The sequence below is a fragment of the Silurus aristotelis genome (genome assembly GCF_946808225.1).
Source record: "Silurus aristotelis genome assembly, chromosome: 19".
NCBI lineage: Eukaryota > Metazoa > Chordata > Actinopteri > Siluriformes > Siluridae > Silurus > Silurus aristotelis.
Genome location: NC_139592.1, coordinates 24,051,529 through 24,071,528, shown reverse-complemented (window position 1 = coordinate 24,071,528; position 20,000 = coordinate 24,051,529). Strand labels below are relative to the sequence as shown.

General features: G+C 41.6%; 2 protein-coding genes and 1 long non-coding RNA gene across 6 annotated transcripts in view; 1 reads left to right on the top strand and 2 right to left on the bottom strand.

Annotated features, from left to right (window-relative positions):
- Positions 1-4,343, top strand: part of sgms2b (sphingomyelin synthase 2b) — a 7,228-nt gene extending 2,885 nt beyond the window's left edge. The window contains exons 2-6 of the mRNA XM_083521189.1: positions 319-947; positions 1,905-2,022; positions 2,226-2,379; positions 2,601-2,767; positions 3,754-4,343. Of these exons, the coding sequence (XP_083377315.1) occupies positions 415-947; positions 1,905-2,022; positions 2,226-2,379; positions 2,601-2,767; positions 3,754-3,942 (1,161 nt within the window). The 5' untranslated portion in view covers positions 319-414 and the 3' untranslated portion in view covers positions 3,943-4,343. The remainder of the gene's footprint in view (positions 1-318; positions 948-1,904; positions 2,023-2,225; positions 2,380-2,600; positions 2,768-3,753) is intronic.
- Positions 4,344-6,562: 2,219 nt separating this feature from the next.
- Positions 6,563-15,799, bottom strand: cfi (complement factor I). Of its 4 annotated transcripts, none has more exons than XM_083521567.1 (14): positions 15,682-15,799; positions 14,570-14,599; positions 14,066-14,405; positions 13,504-13,654; positions 13,167-13,351; positions 12,913-13,026; positions 12,436-12,567; positions 12,253-12,288; positions 11,881-11,904; positions 11,571-11,704; positions 10,727-10,830; positions 10,290-10,570; positions 9,801-9,902; positions 6,563-6,939 (listed from the first exon to the last, which is right to left on the bottom strand). In XM_083521567.1, the coding sequence occupies exons 1-14, from the start codon at positions 15,754-15,756 to the stop codon at positions 6,722-6,724; spliced, it is 1,926 nt and encodes a 641-aa protein (XP_083377693.1). In that variant the 5' UTR covers positions 15,757-15,799; the 3' UTR covers positions 6,563-6,721. The 4 variants fall into 4 exon arrangements, with proteins under 4 accessions (XP_083377693.1, XP_083377692.1, XP_083377690.1 ...); XM_083521566.1 differs by having other exon boundaries at positions 12,253-12,291; positions 15,682-15,798; XM_083521564.1 differs by having other exon boundaries at positions 12,253-12,291; positions 14,543-14,599; positions 15,682-15,780.
- A 2,946-nt stretch (positions 15,800-18,745) lies between these two features.
- The window catches only part of LOC310742108, a 2,551-nt gene continuing 1,296 nt past the window's right edge, over positions 18,746-20,000 (bottom strand). Inside the window, exons 1-2 of the long non-coding RNA XR_014538148.1 lie at positions 19,460-20,000; positions 18,746-19,416 (exon numbers count right to left, since the gene is read on the bottom strand). The exon at positions 19,460-20,000 is cut by the window's right edge and continues 1,296 nt beyond it. This is a non-coding gene — a long non-coding RNA (uncharacterized lncRNA). The remainder of the gene's footprint in view (positions 19,417-19,459) is intronic.

Genomic DNA, 20,000 nt, shown 5'->3' with positions numbered 1-20,000 from the left:
GGACGCATTTTTTTTACAAATTTGGAATGTATGCAAAAGTACGTGATCGTCTTTTGCACAAAACAACTTGAAACAAGGAAAAACACAGGAAGTGTTAGTGTTACACGTGACCTAGAGACGTGTTTCAGCATGAAGTGTGTGCGTGTGCGCGCGTGCGTGTGCGCGCGTGCGTGTGTGCGTGCGCGCGTGTGTGTGTGCACATCGTTATACTAAAGTGCCTTTAAGTGAAGAATAAAATAACTGAAAGCTTTAACACAATTTGAAGTAGAATAAACGATCCTCCAGCACAAGCCCACACTCTGTCTGTTCTCTCTTCAGGGTCACAGTTTATCCAAGAAATTCAGCCGCTTGTGCTTTGTTCCAGTTCCTCCAAACATTATTCTCCTTTCTCAGAACACAGTGTGTACATTAACAATGACAGTTTCGGAGTTTGCTGAATCAGCGCAGCATGAAGGTGAAAATGTGGACCACATTGAAGTATTATTTCCAGACACTTCCCCACAGCCACAGACTCCGCCCACAGAACTAATCGCAGCCGGTACGAGAGAGGGCAGAGCCACAGACCACTCCCCAGACCATGCCTCACACCATGGCGTATCCCAATCTCGCCTGTCTCGAGGTTTTGCGCGCTTGTTGCGTAAGAATCAGGACTACATCCGGATCAGCATGGTCGAGCCACGCCCCAAGCGCCAGCACCTTGAGCATCTCCCAGCCGAATGGTGGAAAACGGGTGTGTCCTTCCTGTGGGCGGGGACTATGTTGTTCTGCACCACTGTTATGATCACTGTGGTACACGAGCGCGTCCCGGAGAAGGAGAACAACCCGCCGCTGCCCGATAAGTTCTTCGACTACGTGCCACGTGTGGAGTGGGCGTTTACCGTCAGCGAGGTCATCGGCATCGCACTAACGCTCGTCTGGACCACGCAGTGGCTCTGTCTCAAACACAAGTTAGTATTGTACACACTTTCTCTTTATCACTGTCTGTCACACATACCTCACTCACTCATGTTCTCTCTCTATCTATATAATATATATATAAAACCCCAACCATTAGGGTTGCACAAGCCTTAGTGCCGGTCCCAAGCCCGGATAAATGGAGAGGATTGCGTTAGGAAGGACATCCAGCGTAAAAACATGTGCCAAATCAAACATGCGGATGGTCCGCTGTGGAGACCCCTAATGGCCTAATGGGAGAATCCGAAAGAAAGTTTTATATATATATATATATATATATATATATATATAATATCTCTCTTTCTCTCTCACTCTTTCGCTCTCTCTCTGTTTTTATATTGTCAAAATAATCCAATCTGGCAACCCTGTGATTAACCATCCTGTCTGCTGCTCCTCCCAGAACATGGGGCAGCGTGAGTTTTGCCTCAATGGTTCTTTTTCCAGTGCTTATTGCAGAGTTCCTTTTTGACCACTAGGTGCATAGATGAACTTTATGGTGCTAAATGAGTATATGACATTGAAATGTGAAACCTGTGGAACATCTGCATTCATCTGTTAAATTCTGACATTTAATTATTGTCAATTAGAAGTCGTCGTTATTGTTGCAGTGGATTTTAAAATGTGTTCTTAATGATGACTTCAGGGTGTGGGCTATTTATACAACCTGCTTTGAAGGATGAGCCACCACGGTAACTAACACACACACACACACACACACACACACACACACACACACACACACACACACACACACACTAACCAATCGAAGGTTCTCTACCACCATGGAACAGGTTATAACACTCACCAGTTCCACTGAGCTTCATTCAGAGTGGAAGTGTGTTTGTGTTTCTGCCCATGTGCTTATGGTTTACCTACTGATGAAAGATTGTAAGTGTGTGTGTGTGTGTGTGTGTGTGTGTGTGTGTGTGTGTGTGTGTGTGTGTGTTCAGGTCGATCATCGGTCGTAGGTTCTTCTTCATGATGGGGATCCTCTATCTGTATCGCATCATCACCATGTACATCACCACACTGCCCGTCCCCAGCACACACATGAACTGTGCTCCCAAGGTGTGTGTGTGTGCGCGTGTGTGTGCGCGTGTGTGTGCGCGTGTGTGTGCGCGTGTGTGTGCGCGTGTGTGTGCGCGTGTGTGCGCGCGTGTGTGTTTCTTTCATCTCCTCTGTAATGGGTTATTGTGTTGAGTTAATCTCTCTCTCTCTCTCTCTCTCTCTCTATCTCTCTCTCTCTATCTCTCTATCCCCCCCCCCCCCAGTTGTATGATGACTCCGTGGGGAAACTGTCTCGTGTCTTCCAGCTCGTCTCAGGAGGAGGTTTGTCCATCACAGGCTCACACATGATGTGTGGTGATTTCCTGTACAGTGGTCACACCGTCATGCTCACGCTCACCTACCACTTCATCAGTGAATGTGTGTGTCCTTCATCATCATTATTTCAAAAGATTCTATATTTTTTTTCTTCCGTTGTCTAAAAGCTCCATCTTGGATAACTCTATCTGACCTAGCTATCTCCTCAGCTATCTCCTATCTCCTACATTTAAAAACGTAGATATTTCTAGATGTTTGTGGTTGTTTCTTGGTGATTGGTGTTGTTGATGAATTGGTATAAATCTGGTGTTTGTTGTTTGCAGACTCTCCCCGCTGGATGTGGTGGTATCATGTGATCTGCTGGGTGCTGAGTGTAGTGGGTGCGGTCTTCATCCTGGTAGCTCATGAGCACTACAGCGTGGACGTGGTGGTGGCGTATTTCGTTACATCACGCCTCTTTAACTGGTACCACACCATGGCCAACAACCAGGTGAGTCCTGTCAGTGCAGATCTCCATCACAATTATAACCAGGAGGTAGAAGTGTGGGTTTGACAGGAAGAAGTCAAAACTCCATTTCAGTGATAAGATAATATAAACCTTTATTCGTCCCACAGTGGGGAAATTTCTTAATTTCATGGTCTGAATTCTCCAAACTGGTCTCGTTTGTTTAGCCGAAGACTTTTAATAGACGTCACAGTTCAGAACCAAACACCAACATACGATCAGTTTTTCTGTAAAAGTGACAAAATTTCATGTCTGAGAAGTGAAGTCTCTAAAAACATTGATCTTAAATCTCCTACTGGTGTCCAGGATGGAAATGAAGCTTGGTTCTGATTCATTGTAGGGAATTTTAGGATCCAGTTTGCATGAATCAGAGTGTGTGTCGTTTTTTTTCCATTCATTCATTCATTCTCTTCCGCTTATCCGTAATTCGGGTCGCGGGGGCAGCAGTCTAAGCAGACCCCCGCCTTCGACTGCTGCCCAATACTCACAGCACCGTCCCTTACGGTCCCTCCTGCAGGTGGTGAGCCCACGGCAAGGCGGCCCCACGTCACTCCAACGTCACGGACCTTGATATTTCCCTCGTAAGGGACCCCCGGAGCATAGAGGGTTAAGGGCCTTGCTCAAGGGCCCAAGAGTGGCAGCCTGGCGAAACCGGGGCTCGAACCCCATACCTTCCGATCGGCAACCCAGCGCCTTAACCGCTGGAGCCACCACTCCCCCCGTTTTTATCCATTTAATGATATTTATGCAGTGCTTACAATTTAAACTCCGCCAGACAAATGGCAGCATTGTTTCCTATGCAAATAAAAAGAACTGAAAACCCAACTGGACATTTGCTCCTCTGGAACAGAGAGAAAGATCAGATTGAGTATCAGATTCTGTTGTTGATGTGTGATTATTATTATTATTATTAATGTTAATCAAATCTCTCTCTCTCTCTCTCTCTCTCTCTCTCTCTCTCACACCTCCAGTCTCTAAAAGATTCTCCTCACAATTATCTCTCGCGGGTCTGGTGGAGGTTCTTCTTTAACTTCCTGGAGAGGAACATTGATTCGGTGGTGCCCTGTTCGTTCTGCTGGCCGATCGCTTTGCCCACTTCCTGCCTCAAAACACCCTGTGACTCGTACTCCAAAGTGCTGACTTTAAACCGAGAAGAGTGACACACACACACACACACACACACACACACACACACACACACACACTCGGGACATTACATTACAGGCTCTCATACACAGCAGTATTTTACAGACTGAGTGTGTTGTGTGTTGTGTGTTTGTTCTGAATAGAAGAAGAAAAAGGACATCATTTATTATTTAAATAATAATATAATATTTTGCTAATAATAATGAAGGATGTTTGTGTAATGAGTGTGTGTGTGTGTGTGTGTGTGTGTCTTGGCTGCGTGGTGTTAGTGATTTTACAGTTCATGTTTACTGACTACTGTTAATTTTTATGAAAATGTATTATTTTATTTGTGTGAATATATTTAGTATCTTTTGTTGTGTATTTGACCTGCGATATGATAATGTACAATAATAAACTATTTTTTCTATAAAAACTATTTTGTGTATATTCTGTAAATAGATTTTGTCATAATGTAAATATTTTCTGCAAATCACAAACACACAATAATTAACACAAAAGCACACAACACATTCACAATACACTATGCAGCAAATCCAACACACACACACCAGACAACACTAGACAGCAATACGATATCTCACAACACTACACTGTACTGCATGTTACACAATTTTACACAGTGTACTTCAATATATGGTATACAATACTACACTATACCACACAACACTGTATTACACAACATTAAACTGTGTGTGTGTGTGTGTGTGTGTGTGTGTGTGTTTACATCATGTTCGGAAGTAAAAATCTGCTGATGTCAATGATTGTAATTCGTTCCAAATTCTGATTGAGTGTGAAATAAAACTCAAACCTGCACGTTGTTTGTTTTCACCTCTGTAACACGGTGCAAATTTGGAGAGAATCTGAAAAAGTCGATTTTTTTTCCTAAAAACATAAAAGGTAAACAAACCCCTTACAGAATTATTTCCTTTTTTTTGTGAAAAATCGGACTTTCTCAGATTTTCCCCAAATTCACATCGTGCATTAAGGAGGTGAAGACAAACAGAACTGTGCAGTTTGAGTTTTATGTCACACTCAAAAGCAGATTTCTATGAGCCAGAATGTGTTATTCAGAATATAGGATTTAAGCTCAAACTAATAAAACCCCAACAGGAAACAGGACGTAGCCCTCAGCAGCTGCACTGACACTCAGCTCAGCAAAATAAAAAGCATCAATACTTCACTGTAATCTGATTACTGTTTAAAACCCCGGGGGAAAAATGTCGTCTGGTCAGTGTGTCACTGATAACAAACACCGTCAATCAACAAGGAAACTCTCAAGTATTCTGAGCCATCTCTCACGTGTGTGTGTGTGTGTGTGTGTGTGTGTGTGTGTGTGTGTGAGCTTACTCAGGTTTAACACGTGTCCCCATGATATGAAGAACGCCTCACAAAAGTTCATCATGTATTACTGTTAATTGGTAAGTGAACAGTAAAAACACACACACACACACACACACACACACACACACACACACACACACACACACTTCCTTCTCGTGAACAAATTCACAATTATGTCACATTCATCACAATAACTAAACCTGAAGAAAATACTGTGTGAACATATTCTGTTCTGATTGTTAGGATTATTGAACTGTTGCCTCCACATTCAAAATAGAAACTTTACTTTTCTGTAAATTAAATATTTTGCCTCAAATGGAGCTGAAAGAGGAGGAGGAACAAAAGGAGAAATTATAGACAGATCATAAAAAACACAAGCTACTGGTAAACCCTATAATTACAGAACGATGGGAAACGAAAGAATATTGAAGAGAAGAGAAAACAACAAAGAAGAGAAGGAAAAGAAAACATTCAAGAAGAAGCAGGAAATCATTTGTTGGATGATTTACATTCCAAGAGTTCATCAAAATGTCATGGATGTGAATCCACTGTGTTTGTGTGTGTCTAAGTAAAATCCAGTCCATCACAAAACTATGCACTTATACACACACACACACACACACACACACACACACACACACACACACACACACACACACACACACACAATACCTATTACATGCCACTAATGTCTAAAAAACACATCAGGAAGTTGTGCAGTATAGAGTAGCACAGTGAGTCCATACTAACCAAAAGTCATGTGTTTTAGTTATGATATTAAAACCTTCTGTCTCTCCTCCATGAGGTCTTTCTTTCAGTCTCAAGCTGCGGCTCTGTCTGGGTTTAAGACCTGGTTTGTGGTCAGGTTCCGTTGGACGCGGAACACAACTCCTGAAGCTGCCAGCAGAGGGCGCTGTTTCTCCAGGCTCTGTTTATACGAGTTTATCAGGTGACGCCGCAATACAAACATAATAACTATATAATATACAATTAAAATGTGATTTGGTGCCAATATACACACTCAGATTCCTAGTATTATCCTTGTGACGTCACAAACCATTTAATGTTGCTTGGTTTGTTTAAGTTCATCAGTTTGTGAGTGGATGAAGTGGAGATCCAGTGCAGGAGCAGGTTTATTTTCTTTTTTATATTTTAAAAAGTATTTCATTATAGCTGTAATAAACTACGTTTTTTTCCTTTCGCTAAATGACTCGATTTGTTTGATCTGATAACAGATTCTGTAAATTATCACAACGCTGGTTTCAGAGTGCAGTAAAATGACACAGAGGCTGTTGTTTGTTCATTTTTACTACATCACATGACGTTACCCACTCAGTAGCGTGTTTTTTTTATAATGAACACAGTATTTATTTGAGTCTGGTCTCCAGCTGATCCCTGATTGGAGACAAGTTATTTGCTCTGAATCACTATTAGCCGTCTGCTTTCACTTTATTGATTGTACTTGGTGATGGCAGGCCACCCAGTGTTCTCCCGAATCCACTCAAAGTAGTGAGCCACCTGAGTGTACACTCCGGGAAAGCCGGCTTCTCCACAATTCTCTCCCCAGCTTACAATTCCCCACACGTACGACACTCCGCTCTCATCCTTACAAACTAACGGGCCTCCGGAGTCGCCCTGACACGAGTCAACATGCCCCTCCAGATCACCTGACACACAGGGGACAGGTATGGATAGGTGAGGTAAAGTGCACACATATGGAACAGGGGGAGATGGTCTTAATGTGGTGGGTTGGGTAATACAGATGAGGAGGTTAGACAGTGACATAACAGGTGATGTTAGAGAGGTGAGGTAAGAGAGGTGAGGTAAGAGAGGTGAGATAAGACAGGTGATGTAAGAGAGGTAAGGTAAGAGAGGTGAGGTAAGAGAGGTGATGTTAGAGAGGTAAGGTAAGAGAGGTGAGGTAAGACAGGTGAGGTAAGACAGGTGATGTTAGAGAGGTGAGATAAGACAGGCGATGTTAGAGAGGTGAGGTAAGAGAGGTGAGGTAAGAGAGGTGATGTTAGACAGGTGAGGTAAGAGAGGTGATGTTAGAGAGGTGATGTTAGAGAGGTGAGGTAAAAGAGGTAATGTTAGACAGGTGAGGTAAGAGAGGTGATGTTAGAGAGGTGAGGTAAGAGAGGTGATGTTAGACAGGTGAGGTTAGAGAGGTGAGATAAGACAGGTGAGGTTAGAGAGGTGAGGTAAGACAGGTGAGGTAAGAGAGGTGATGTTAGACAGGTGATGTTAGAGAGGTGAGATAAGAGAGGTGAGGTAAGACAGGTGATGTAAGAGAGGTGAGATAAGAGAGGTGAGGTAAGAGAGGTGAGGTAAGAGAGGTGATGTTAGACAGGTGAGGTAAGAGAGGTAAGGTAAGAGAGGTGATGTTAGACAGGTGATGTTAGAGAGGTGAGGTAAGAGAGGTGATGTTAGACAGGTGAGGTAAGACAGGTGAGGTTAGAGAGGTGATGTTAGCGAGGTGAGATAAGACAGGTGATGTTAGACAGGTGAGGTAAGAGAGGTGAGGCAAGAGAGATGATGTTAGACAGGTGAGGTAAGAGAGGTGATGTTAGACAGGTGAGGTAAGAGAGGTGATGTTAGACAGGTGAGGTGAGACAGGTGATGTTAGACAGGTGATGTTAGAGAGGTGAGGTAAGACAGGTGAGGTAAGAGAGGTGATGTTAGACAGGTGAGGTAAGACAGGTGAGGTAAAAGAGGTGAGGTAAAAAGAGGTGAGGTAAGACAGGTGAGGTAAGAGAGGTGATGTTAGACAGGTGAGGTTAGAGCGGTGATGTTAGACAGGTGAGGTAAAAGAGGTGAGGTAAGACAGGTGAGGTAAGAGAGGTGATGTTAGACAGGTGAGGTTAGAGAGGTGAGGTAAGACAGGTGATGTTAGAGAGGTGATGTTAGACAGGTGAGGTAAGACAGGTGATGTTAGAGAGGTGAGGTTAGAGAGGTGATGTTAGACAGGTAAGGTAAGACAGGTAAGGTAAGAGAGGTGAGGAAAGACAGGTGAGGTAAGAGAGGTGATGTTAGACAGGTGAGGTTAGAGAGGTGAGGTAAGACAGGTGAGGTTAGAGAGGTGATGTTAGACAGGTGAGGTAAGACAGGCGAGGTAAGATAGGTGAGGTAAGAGAGGTGATGTTAGACAGGTGAGGTTAGAGAGGTGAGGTAAGACAGGTGAGGTTAGAGAGGTGATGTTAGACAGGTGAGGTAAGACAGGTGAGGTAAGACAGGTGAGGTAAGAGAGGTGATGTTAGACAGGTGAGGTAAGAGAGGTGAGGTAAGACAGGTGAGGTTAGAGAGGTGATGTTAGACAGGTGAGGTAAGATAGGTGAGGTAAGACAGGTGAGGTAAGAGAGGTGAGGTAAGACAGGTGAGGTTAGAGAGGTGATGTTAGACAGGTGAGGTAAGACAGGCGAGGTAAGATAGGTGAGGTAAGACAGGTGAGGTAAGAGAGGTGATGTTAGACAGGTGAGGTTAGAGAGGTGAGGTAAGACAGGTGAGGTAAGATAGGTGAGGTAAGACAGGTGAGGTTAGAGAGGTGAGGTAAGACAGGTGAGGTTAGAGAGGTGATGTTAGACAGGTGAGGTAAGACAGGCGAGGTAAGATAGGTGAGGTAAGACAGGTGAGGTAAGAGAGGTGATGTTAGACAGGTGAGGTTAGAGAGGTGAGGTAAGACAGGTGAGGTTAGAGAGGTGATGTTAGACAGGTGAGGTAAGACAGGTGAGGTAAGACAGGTGAGGTAAGAGAGGTGATGTTAGACAGGTGAGGTAAGAGAGGTGAGGTAAGACAGGTGAGGTTAGAGAGGTGATGTTAGACAGGTGAGGTAAGATAGGTGAGGTAAGACAGGTGAGGTAAGAGAGGTGAGGTAAGACAGGTGAGGTTAGAGAGGTGATGTTAGACAGGTGAGGTAAGACAGGCGAGGTAAGATAGGTGAGGTAAGACAGGTGAGGTAAGAGAGGTGATGTTAGACAGGTAAGGTTAGAGAGGTGAGGTAAGACAGGTGAGGTAAGATAGGTGAGGTAAGACAGGTGAGGTTAGAGAGGTGAGGTAAGACAGGTGAGGTTAGAGAGGTGATGTTAGACAGGTGAGGTAAGACAGGCGAGGTAAGATAGGTGAGGTAAGACAGGTGAGGTAAGAGAGGTGATGTTAGACAGGTGAGGTTAGAGAGGTGAGGTAAGACAGGTGAGGTTAGAGAGGTGATGTTAGACAGGTGAGGTAATACAGGTGAGGTAAGACAGGTGAGGTAAGAGAGGTGATGTTAGACAGGTGAGGTAAGAGAGGTGAGGTAAGACAGGTGAGGTTAGAGAGGTGATGTTAGACAGGTGAGGTAAGATAGGTGAGGTAAGACAGGTGAGGTAAGAGAGTTGAGGTAAGACAGGTGAGGTTAGAGAGGTGATGTTAGACAGGTGAGGTAAGATAGGTGAGGTAAGACAGGTGAGGTAAGAGAGTTGAGGTAAGACAGGTGAGGTTAGAGAGGTGATGTTAGACAGGTGAAGTAAGAGAGGCAATTGAAGGGAACACTTACCTGCACACATCATTCCTGTGTAAAAGCGTTCCTTGTAGTAATTCTTGCAGTTAGGGATGAGACTCACATTGGCCCACTTCAGTATGTACACACTGCCGCCTTCTACAAAAACACAGAGAGAGTTGTGTGGAGAGGTGAGGCAGGTGAGACCAGCATGGACATGTAATAAAAGCAGGTTGTGTACAGGTGAGCATAGTGTAGACAATTGTAGGGGTGTGGTGTGGGTCGTTGAGTTATGGAAAGGTGAGCAGATGTGACCTGTGAACAGGTTCCTACAGGAAAGGTTTGGACAGGTAAGAATTTTCTGGTCTGTTAAGTTCAATGAGGACAAGTGATAAAGGAGTTCTATACATCTGAGAGACCAGTGTGAACAGGTAAAATAGATGAGTTGTGAAGACCTGAGACAGGTCAAGTCTGGGCAGGTGAGACAGATGGGACAAGATTAGCATTATTTTACCATTAGCGTTGTGATGGTCAGATGTTGTGTACCTTTGTTGCGTCCCCAGCCGGAGATGGTGCAGGTGTGGTTGGGAGGGAACTGCAGTGTGGACCAGGGGACACAGACGGACCTCACGGCCGGGTTCGGGTATAAACACTGCTTGCTGTGGGCGAGTTCCTCCAGCCGGATGAGCGCAATGTCGTTCTCATAGGTGCGTGGGTTGTAGTCACGGTGAATGATGATGTCCTTCACAGGGACTCTATCAGTGGTGCTCTGCTGAGACAGCTTCTTCCACACAGAAAATTTAATCTGGAACGCCTGGGGCTTCTTCCTGCACACACACACACACACACACACACACACACACACACACACACACACACACACACACACACATACACACACACACACACACACTGTGACATGGAAATAGTTGTGTCATGGAACAACTTTTTAAAATGGTCAGTGCTAATCACTGATTGGTTACCTGACACAGTGGGCGGCGGTCAGAACCCAGCACCCACCCAGGTAAGCGCCGCCGCAGTGGATTTTCCCGTCTTCCTGCACGGCCACCTGCCACTGTATCTGAGTCTAAACACAAGAACACACCATTCACCATCATGTGGTGTTGTGTGGTGTGTATTGTTATTTAGTCTTCTGTAATGGTGTGTAGTGATGTGTGTAGCCTTGTGTAGTGCTGTTTAAGGTTGAATGATGTAAGGTTGGTTGAATGTGTACTGTTGTGTGGAGGTGTGTGGTGATAGTGTGTAGTGTTGTGTTGTGCACTAATATACTCCAGTAGCTCAAACTGCTGAAAAAAGTTCATGCTGTTGATGACTGTTTTAGCAGCAAATAGGAACACATATTAGGCAGGTGGTCATAATGTCGTCCCCCCACGACCCTGTCACCGGTTTACCACTGTTCCTTCCATGGAGCACTTTTGATAGACCACTGCAGACCAGGAACATCCCACAAGAGCTGCAGTTTTAGAGATGCTCTGACTCAGTCGTCTAGACGTCACAATTTATCAAACTCACTCAAAGCATATGCTCGCCCATTTTTCCTGCTTCTAACATCATCTTTGAGCAGAAAATGTTCACCTGCTGCCTAATAAATAAAATCCACCCACTAACAGGAGCCATGATGAAGATCATCAGTGTTCTTCACTTCCACATCACTCAGAACGGTATAATGTCCATGTTATGGCTGTTCTGTGTACATTCTGCAGTGTATTATTACTATTGTACATAATTGTGTGTTTTTTGTACCGTATTGTACTGTTGCGTATTTTGCATTATTGTGTAGTATAGTGTATTGTTGTGTGTTCTGACCGGCAAAGCTTCCTCTCCCCCCACCACACGTTTTCTGCGTTTGCTTCGAGGTTCTTCCACCGTCTTATAAACATATTCCAAGTTAGGAATTCCACACTGCAGGATCTCGGTGTGATTGCGCGCTTTCTGGATATCTGACACACACACACACACGCACACACACATGCACACACACACACACACACACACACACACACACACACACACACACACACACACACACACACACACACACACACACACATAAGAACTACTGTTGTGATATTGTGATGTTGATATCTGCACATGTGATGTGTGTTATTTTATTTACCTTCTGTAGGATTTGACCAGATCTCTGCAAAAAAAAAACACACACACACACACACACACACACACACACACACACACACACACACACAGGTAATGTTATCATGGAGTTGCTATCTGAGCTGAGAAACATGATTTTAAGTAACACGCATTTCAGTGTTGGACAGTAAAAAAGTAAGTGTGATTTGTTTGTGTTCTTCAGTCGCTTTGTCACGTATCTGTTACTTCACTGAAGCATTCGGGATGATTTTTACTGTAACTTCACTACTTACTGAAGTAATATTTTACAGAGTGTCTCTACTACATGGTTTGTGTTCTTTAATATGTGATGCTCTCTGATATATTATGGGGTTTAGCGTAGCAGACAGACGCTAACCTTCTTCAGCCTTCACCTCAGGGCTTGGCTTTAACGCTGCTGAAACACAAAGAACTCGATTATTAGCATTATTAGCATACAACTCAGTGACACCTCAAATCCTTAAATGTGAACGTGTGTCTGTGTGTGTGTGTGTGTGTGTGTGTGTGTGTGTGTGTGTGTGTGTGTGTGTATTTTCTACACCTGTATAAGTCTTGCTGTCTATGGAGGTTTGGATCTCATCTTCTCCTCCTAAACAATCCCGTATCTGATCTCCAACAGCGTGGCGAGGAATACACACTCCGCTTTTACAGAAGAAAGCACCGTCTCGGCAACCTATACACAACACGACAACATATTGCATAACAACACACAACACTACACAATACGACACTACTGAGCATATCATACTGTTACACAATACTACACTAAAATACACAATACTACACTACAATTGTTGTTAATTGTTGTACAATTAAGTGTTACATAATAATACAATTCACAACACAATGCTCCATAGTATACAGTAAAAAATCGCTTTACTGTGTAGTGTTGTGTACTGATGTATAGTGTTGTGTACTGTTGTGTCATATTGTGTACAGATATGTAGTGTTGTGTAGTATTGTGCACAGATGTGTAGTGTTGTGTAGCGATATGCAGTGTTGTGTAGTGTTGTGGTACCTGTGCAGCACATTTCATCGCTGTTGTCTCCACAGTGATCCACTCCGTCACAGATGTGTTCCCACGACACACACTTTTGATTTACACAGCTGAACTCGTCACACTTCTCCCTGTCTGCAGTGTGTGTGTGTGTGTGTGTGTGTGTGTGTGTGGAGGGGGACAATAACACAATCTATAACACTATAAAGTTCACATAAACAGACACCATTATCTGCCACTGTGGGCGTGTCCTGTGTGTGATGTCCAGGTGTTACCTTTCTGTTTGTTGTAGCATGTTACTGTAGCGACAGGTGTGCTGTCAGTGAGTCGTTGTGGTTGGTAAAGTACACACTCAGCCAGGTTTCGCTCCGCCCCCGTGCACTTCACACTGACACATTTCTGTACACGCGTCCCCCCTGCTACATCTTTATACGCCCTCGTCCCAGACTCCACTGCTCCTCTGACACACACACACACACACACACACACACACACACACACACACACAGAGTCACAAACATACAAAAATAGTGTGTAAAAAAAGCTAACTGTGTGTGTGTGTGTGTGTGTGTGTGTGTGTGTGTGTGTGTGTGTGTGTGTGTGTGTGTATACCTGGGGTCGTTATAAGTGTATCTGCAGACAACGTTAGCAGCCGCAATGTTCCACATGTCTGAGCCGCAGATCAAAAGTGTACCTTTAACTGTGTTCACTTCAACCACCTGCTGACCCGCTACACCCTTTAACGACATTTTAAAAGTGCCCCCTGACACACACACACACACACACACACACACACACACACAGTTAGCTTTTTTGAACATCCGGAATGTTATAAACTATGTATATATTTTTATTTCAGTTAAAGATTTTGTAATTTTTTTATTTAATACCTTTATTACATTTGAGTTTTGTTAATGTGGTGGTGGTGGTGAACGTGATGATGACGATGATAATGGTGAACTCATGGTGGTGAAGGTAATGTGCTGATAAGTTGATGATGAAGATGATGGTGAATGTGATAATGATGGTGAAGGTGATGATGATGTGATGATGATGTGATAAGTTGATGATGATGTAGGTGATGGTGAAGGTGATGATGATGGTGAAGGTGATGATGATGTGCTGATAAGTTGATGATGATGAGGATGGTGATGATATTGAAGGTGTCTCTCACCCTCACACACACTGTTCTCTGTGTAATAATGAGAGAAGTAGGGTTTTTTGTCCCGACAGGCAACGGCCTGGGCGTGGCACAGAGTCAGCGACTGCTTCTGCTCCATATTACACACCCGGGGTCCGATGCGAGGACACTGATTGGGCACTTTACACACACAGCGGCCGTTGATGCAGCGCTCCCATGGTGGACAGAACACTTTTTGGCAGGACAAGCGAGTGTAATTGTGCAGGAGACACTCCTGAGACAGCAGGCGGGGGGGTGACGGTAATTCGGGGGGGGGTGTAGGCTCAGTCGGAGACGTGTTTTTTGCCATACACTCCTTCATACAGAAGTTGAGCTATTGATGTATCATGGAGTTTTACACACACACACACACACACACACACACACACACACACACACACACACACACACACACACACACACACAAAAAAGTGTACTTAATGTATTTAATGAGAAAAGAATTTAACTCACTTTGTGCTGTTGGCTTGGTAATATTACTTTCTGTTCTAACTGTTTGGCATGATCCTCCTGAACACACACACACACACACACACACACACACACACACACACACACACACAGAGTTTTCATTTCATCATTATTTGTGTTTATTTCTATACACACACCTACAGTCAGTATTTCAGTTCAGATTTAATGGTGGTGTGATGAAGGGTCTCCTTTCGTACCACAGCAATTTCATCTTTGTATAAAAGAACGACATGATGTTTTTATTTATTTATAGTTACACTTATTCTGAGAACTGAGTGAATTCTGGGTGAATCCTTATAGTATCTGTAGAAACTCACTCTTTCACCATGTTACATCTATTTTGGTTGTACCGACATCAAATGGACGTGTTATGACTTCCAGTGATTCCTTTCATCTCTACACTCCTATTGTTTAGAGTTCAGTGTTACTGGAGCACGGGAACACTCGATTAATCAGGTCTGTATATGGGACGGAACGCTCCCTGCACTGATCCACCTGTAAATCACGTGACCTGTAATTGGGGCCTCGCTGTGAATCATCCACACTGATCGATAAATCGCACTGATTCGGGGCACAGAGCAAAGAGCAGACGCTTTGTTTGAATATTGACGTTTCAACATTCATCACAGTTACGCAATCGTTTACTCCCGTCTGCGGTTGAACCCGAAATCGTACGTGAACGTGTGTGAACACGGTGTAGTTTTACTGTCACATTATTTTATTACTTCACTCTGTTGAGCTGCAGGTTTTTTTTTTTTTTTAGCATTTTAGTGCATTTTTTTATAGTATTATTTCTCTTAGTGTTTAAAACTGATTGTTTATTTTATGATGAAGTAAAACATATTAAATATTCTTTACTGAAGCCAGAATTTATTTACCACAAAGAAATTATAAATTGTTTTTTTTTATGAACACACAAAAAACAGCAAAATCTTTGACTATGAGAATGATTCCAGATAAAATCCATTTTATATAAATACATTATAAAACCAAATTCGCACAAGTTGAACACTGTGGTTTAACAGTTCCTCAGTATTGAAGCTGATCTGATTAATGCAATTTAATTTTGACATTTAGTTATAAAATATATAAACATAATAAATAAAGGTGTCAGGACTTACGGCTTGGACCAGCTGGAGCAGGAGGTCAGAGAGAAAAAAAATGAGTGTAATCCTTGTCATTCTATCCTTCTTCATCTCGTCTTCTCTCTGTCCGTTATCCAGCTGAACCCTGAGTCTTTATTTCCCTCAAAACTGACTTTTAGGAATCATTAACTTCTGTAAATACACACTGGCCATTTACTGGAATATTCCCCCACAACACACACAGTACAGCAGACAAACAGTGTGTGTGTGTGTGTGTGTGTGTGTGTGTGTGTGTGTGTGTGTGTGTGTATAAATCATGTAAGTTTCTAGGATAAATGTATCAGTCTGCATACTATAATACTTGACTATGCTACTAAATGTGTGAACTGTATTACTGCTGTAATGAACACTGTAATAAAAAACACTATAAATAATTATTAAATAAAATGAACAATGATTTGATCAGAAATATTTTTTTTATATGGGAAAGAAAATATTCAGATTACATCCAGAAAGGGGGCAAAAACTTTTGGTTTTCATTTTCATATTGGCTGAATTTCTTCAGAAACAACAATGATTTTATTTTGGTGAAATAAAAATACACAACGTTATTTCTTGTTGCTATAAATTAGAATTCCTCTGTATTGTGTGGTAACGGTACACTACACATGTATTCCTGTTACAATGTGCTTCATTGGGGTGAAAACAACACACACAAAATAATGTCGACAAATACACAGAATGAAAAAAACTTAATTGTTATATTAATAATAATTCATATTTAATAATAAAAATGCTGGAAAGGAATAAAGACGCGAGCAGAAGCGTGAGAAACCCTAAACATAACCCAGACATTACCACCAGGAGACACGACTGCAAACTAGCAGAGTGTAGATTGGAACGCAGCCCAAATCTTATCAATCATATCTTGATTAAACACTGAGCACTATCCAGTACAGTAGTATGCGGTTTGGGACGTGGATAAGATCTTACGTTAGAGAGAGACTAGATCTTCTCCTGTGTGGCGTATCAAAAACAGAGTTGGTCATGTGACCTCAGTGAATAAGAGTTGATGCACAATAATGATGACACAATAATGGCATTGACGAGCCGTACGGTACACAGAGCTTCAGCTGGATGAAACACCAGGCAGCATGGAGTGTGCAGTGTCTCAAATACAAACATCAGTTCAGAGGCAGCTAGATAGGAGTTAGAGAAAGAGGAGGAGGAGGAGGAGGAGAAAGGGGAGGAGAAAGGGGAGGAGAAAGGGGAGGAGAAATATACTTGGAGGTGTAATGTTATCGTGTTAAATCGGTTTCGGAAAAAAAGGATTGTTCAGGAACCGATATCAATTCAAGGTATCGAATATTTGTGAACGATACCCAACCCTACATACAATTAGATTTACGAAACTAATAGATATTATACTTTATATTAATTTATATATAAAATACAAAAACACACACACACACACACACACACACACACACACACACACAAGGCCAAAAACATGTCATGAACATTGAGGGGTCTGGATTTTCCGTCTGGATGTCTGTGAATCCCCGCCCACTTTAATCTGATAGGCTCCTTTAGAAAATGATGAGATTGATGAGCGCTGGCGCGCCGAGGGAGAGCGCAGTCAACAGCAACTTAATAAACTTCTATCGTCAGTAGAACAGAATCGACCCAATCCATTATACAAGGGAACAATCTGGTCTTATCTGATTAACGTTTGCCCTGGATGGAAGTGGGCGTGTCTTCCTTAATGTTCATGGGGGTTATGGCTCTGTATGAGTGTACAGATTATTTTATTCTTTTTTTATTCATTCAATGTATTTGATCTAGAGATAATCCTCTTATCTGATCTTCTATTGCCACAATCTAACCTTATCACTACTGATATTGTTTACAGTAGTACAGTATTGCCATAGCTGCTTTTCTAACAAGTTTGAAGCGTGAACAGAAGTGAAGTGCTGCTCAGTACCGAGTCTGTGCTCATATTCAATTAAAATTTTATAATTAATTGAAAAAATAATTCGACTTTTTTGGAGTTTGAGGCCAATGAGGCCCTGAGCTAAGCTCATGAATATTAATGAACCAGAGCACAGAGCTGAAATGTGATTGGCTGTGCTGGGCTGTGCTTTCTGTAATCAAAATAATTAGTACAACCTGTGTGACATAAGGGAGCATTATCTCCTTTTAATTAAGAATTATATACATTTGTAGATACATTTATTTGCTTTAAAAGTTTTTTTTAAAAGAAAAAATATTTCTGTGCCGAATCTTACAAATCTAAATCTTACAAATCTAAACTTTTGAATAAAGACTTTTGTCTGTTTCTGTATAGATTTAATGTCTAATCTTCTATCATTTATACTTAATGTACATTTATATACTTTTACATGAATAAGAAATTAAATAAAACCCATAAATTCACAGGTATGATTCTGTGTCTAAACAAAACACATTTCTTTACCTAGTTCAAGAAACAGCTTCAGTATTTCAGTATCATTTATACAGAATAAAGCATGTTAATGAGCAGGAGATTATTAATGCTCTTTTCCTCTTAATGACTTTTCCAGATGAATCACCTGATGTGATATTTTTTTTTAAATACAGTGTTGTTTGCTTAACCCTGGTCCAGTGTTTAGAAATAGTGCCACAACTGTTAGTCGAGTTTTTGAAGTCCACTAAGTTTAAGTGCTGTAAAAATATATCAGATCAATATGTTTCTCTACATTTTTCACTTAAATCTAAATTCACTAAATCTACATTTTTTTCTACATTTTTCAGTCTTAAATGTGTCAAAGATTACAAACAAAACTGACTTTTATGCTTTGTTGGGGTTTTTTTTTGCAGCATTAGCTTGAATTATTTTAATCCTCATTTGTTGTTAATGGCTAATTTTTCCCCATTGACTCTCATTATAACAATATTTTTAATTGCCACCATGACATTATATATGCATGCATTTTTGAAAGTTATTAGTGCCCCCTTGTTGGGAGGAGGTTACATTTGTGCTTTTTACTGTTGACTACCAGATGGCACCACGAGACCATGAAATAAAGCTGTGGAGAGAAAGCTTAGTTTCTGGCCTTCCTATGGAGTTTACTATGGAGTTTTCTATTATGTGTGGGTCTAATATTTGACACATCCAAGACTGTGATAAATGGTAAAAAACAATTAGTGTGTTTTTTTCCCCTTATCTGTGACGTCTCTAATTAAATTGGCAATTAAAAATAAAAAACCCTCAATTTTAAAAATGTTCTTGTTAGTTTTGACCAGAACTGAGGTCGATTAACAGATTTAAGTGAAAAATGTAGAAAAATATATTGATCTGATATTTTTTTACAGCACTTAAACTTAGTGGACTTCAAAAGCTCGACTAACAGTTGTGGAAAAACTGCTGCAAAGAGAAAACCGCCGACATAGCAAAATTTTTACAATCATTAAAACAAAAAAAATATGTCAAAGTTTGTTTTTCATCAAAAATCATTGCATTAGCTGAAACACGTGGAAAGTTATGGGCGAAATAAATCATCAGGTGGCTGAACAAAGTCAGAACGCTGGACAAGGCTTTAAGGGATTAATAGTAGAATCTCTGTGCTATTGCACCACATCCATCACACAGCATTCTGAAGAAAATGTTTATACGCATATATATAAATGTTACATGTTTACTCAAACATAACACACACAAAGCGAATACAGTGAGGGTCATGTAAAAATAACTCAAAAATATATATTAAAATATAAAAAACCCACCACAAACTAATGTCAGAGGACACACACACACACACACACACACACACACACACACACACACACACACACACACACACACACACAATCACACAAATATATACTAACACGAATATTTGGTGTGACGAGACGTTACAATCCTAAAGGCAGCTATATTGCATTTTAAATTTAGTAAATGTTCTCACTGCACTAATGCCACTTACACTGCTTTCATTCATTCATCTGAATTTTGATTGTTCTTTTAGTTGTCATGGCGATGAACAGAAACAGTGAAAGCAAGGAGTAGAGGTCATTAGAGTTTGGTATCAGAACAGCATCAGTAACAAAAGAATTACAATTGTCTAAACTGCACTAGAACCAAAACCTATTGTGAGGAAGTAGGAAATAATTAAAGCTGCAGTATAACTTTATGGAGTGATTTTGGAAATTCTTTCTGATAACGTCACAGGTGTTACACTTTTCTGCAGGAGAGCCGTAATATCACAAGAAATCCATTTCCAATTCCACTGCTTGCTAGCTGAGCTAGTTATCTGAGAGCATAAAAGCATTTCCTCTTTTCAAACTGCTGCAAACACCTAGCAAGGGTCAGTGTG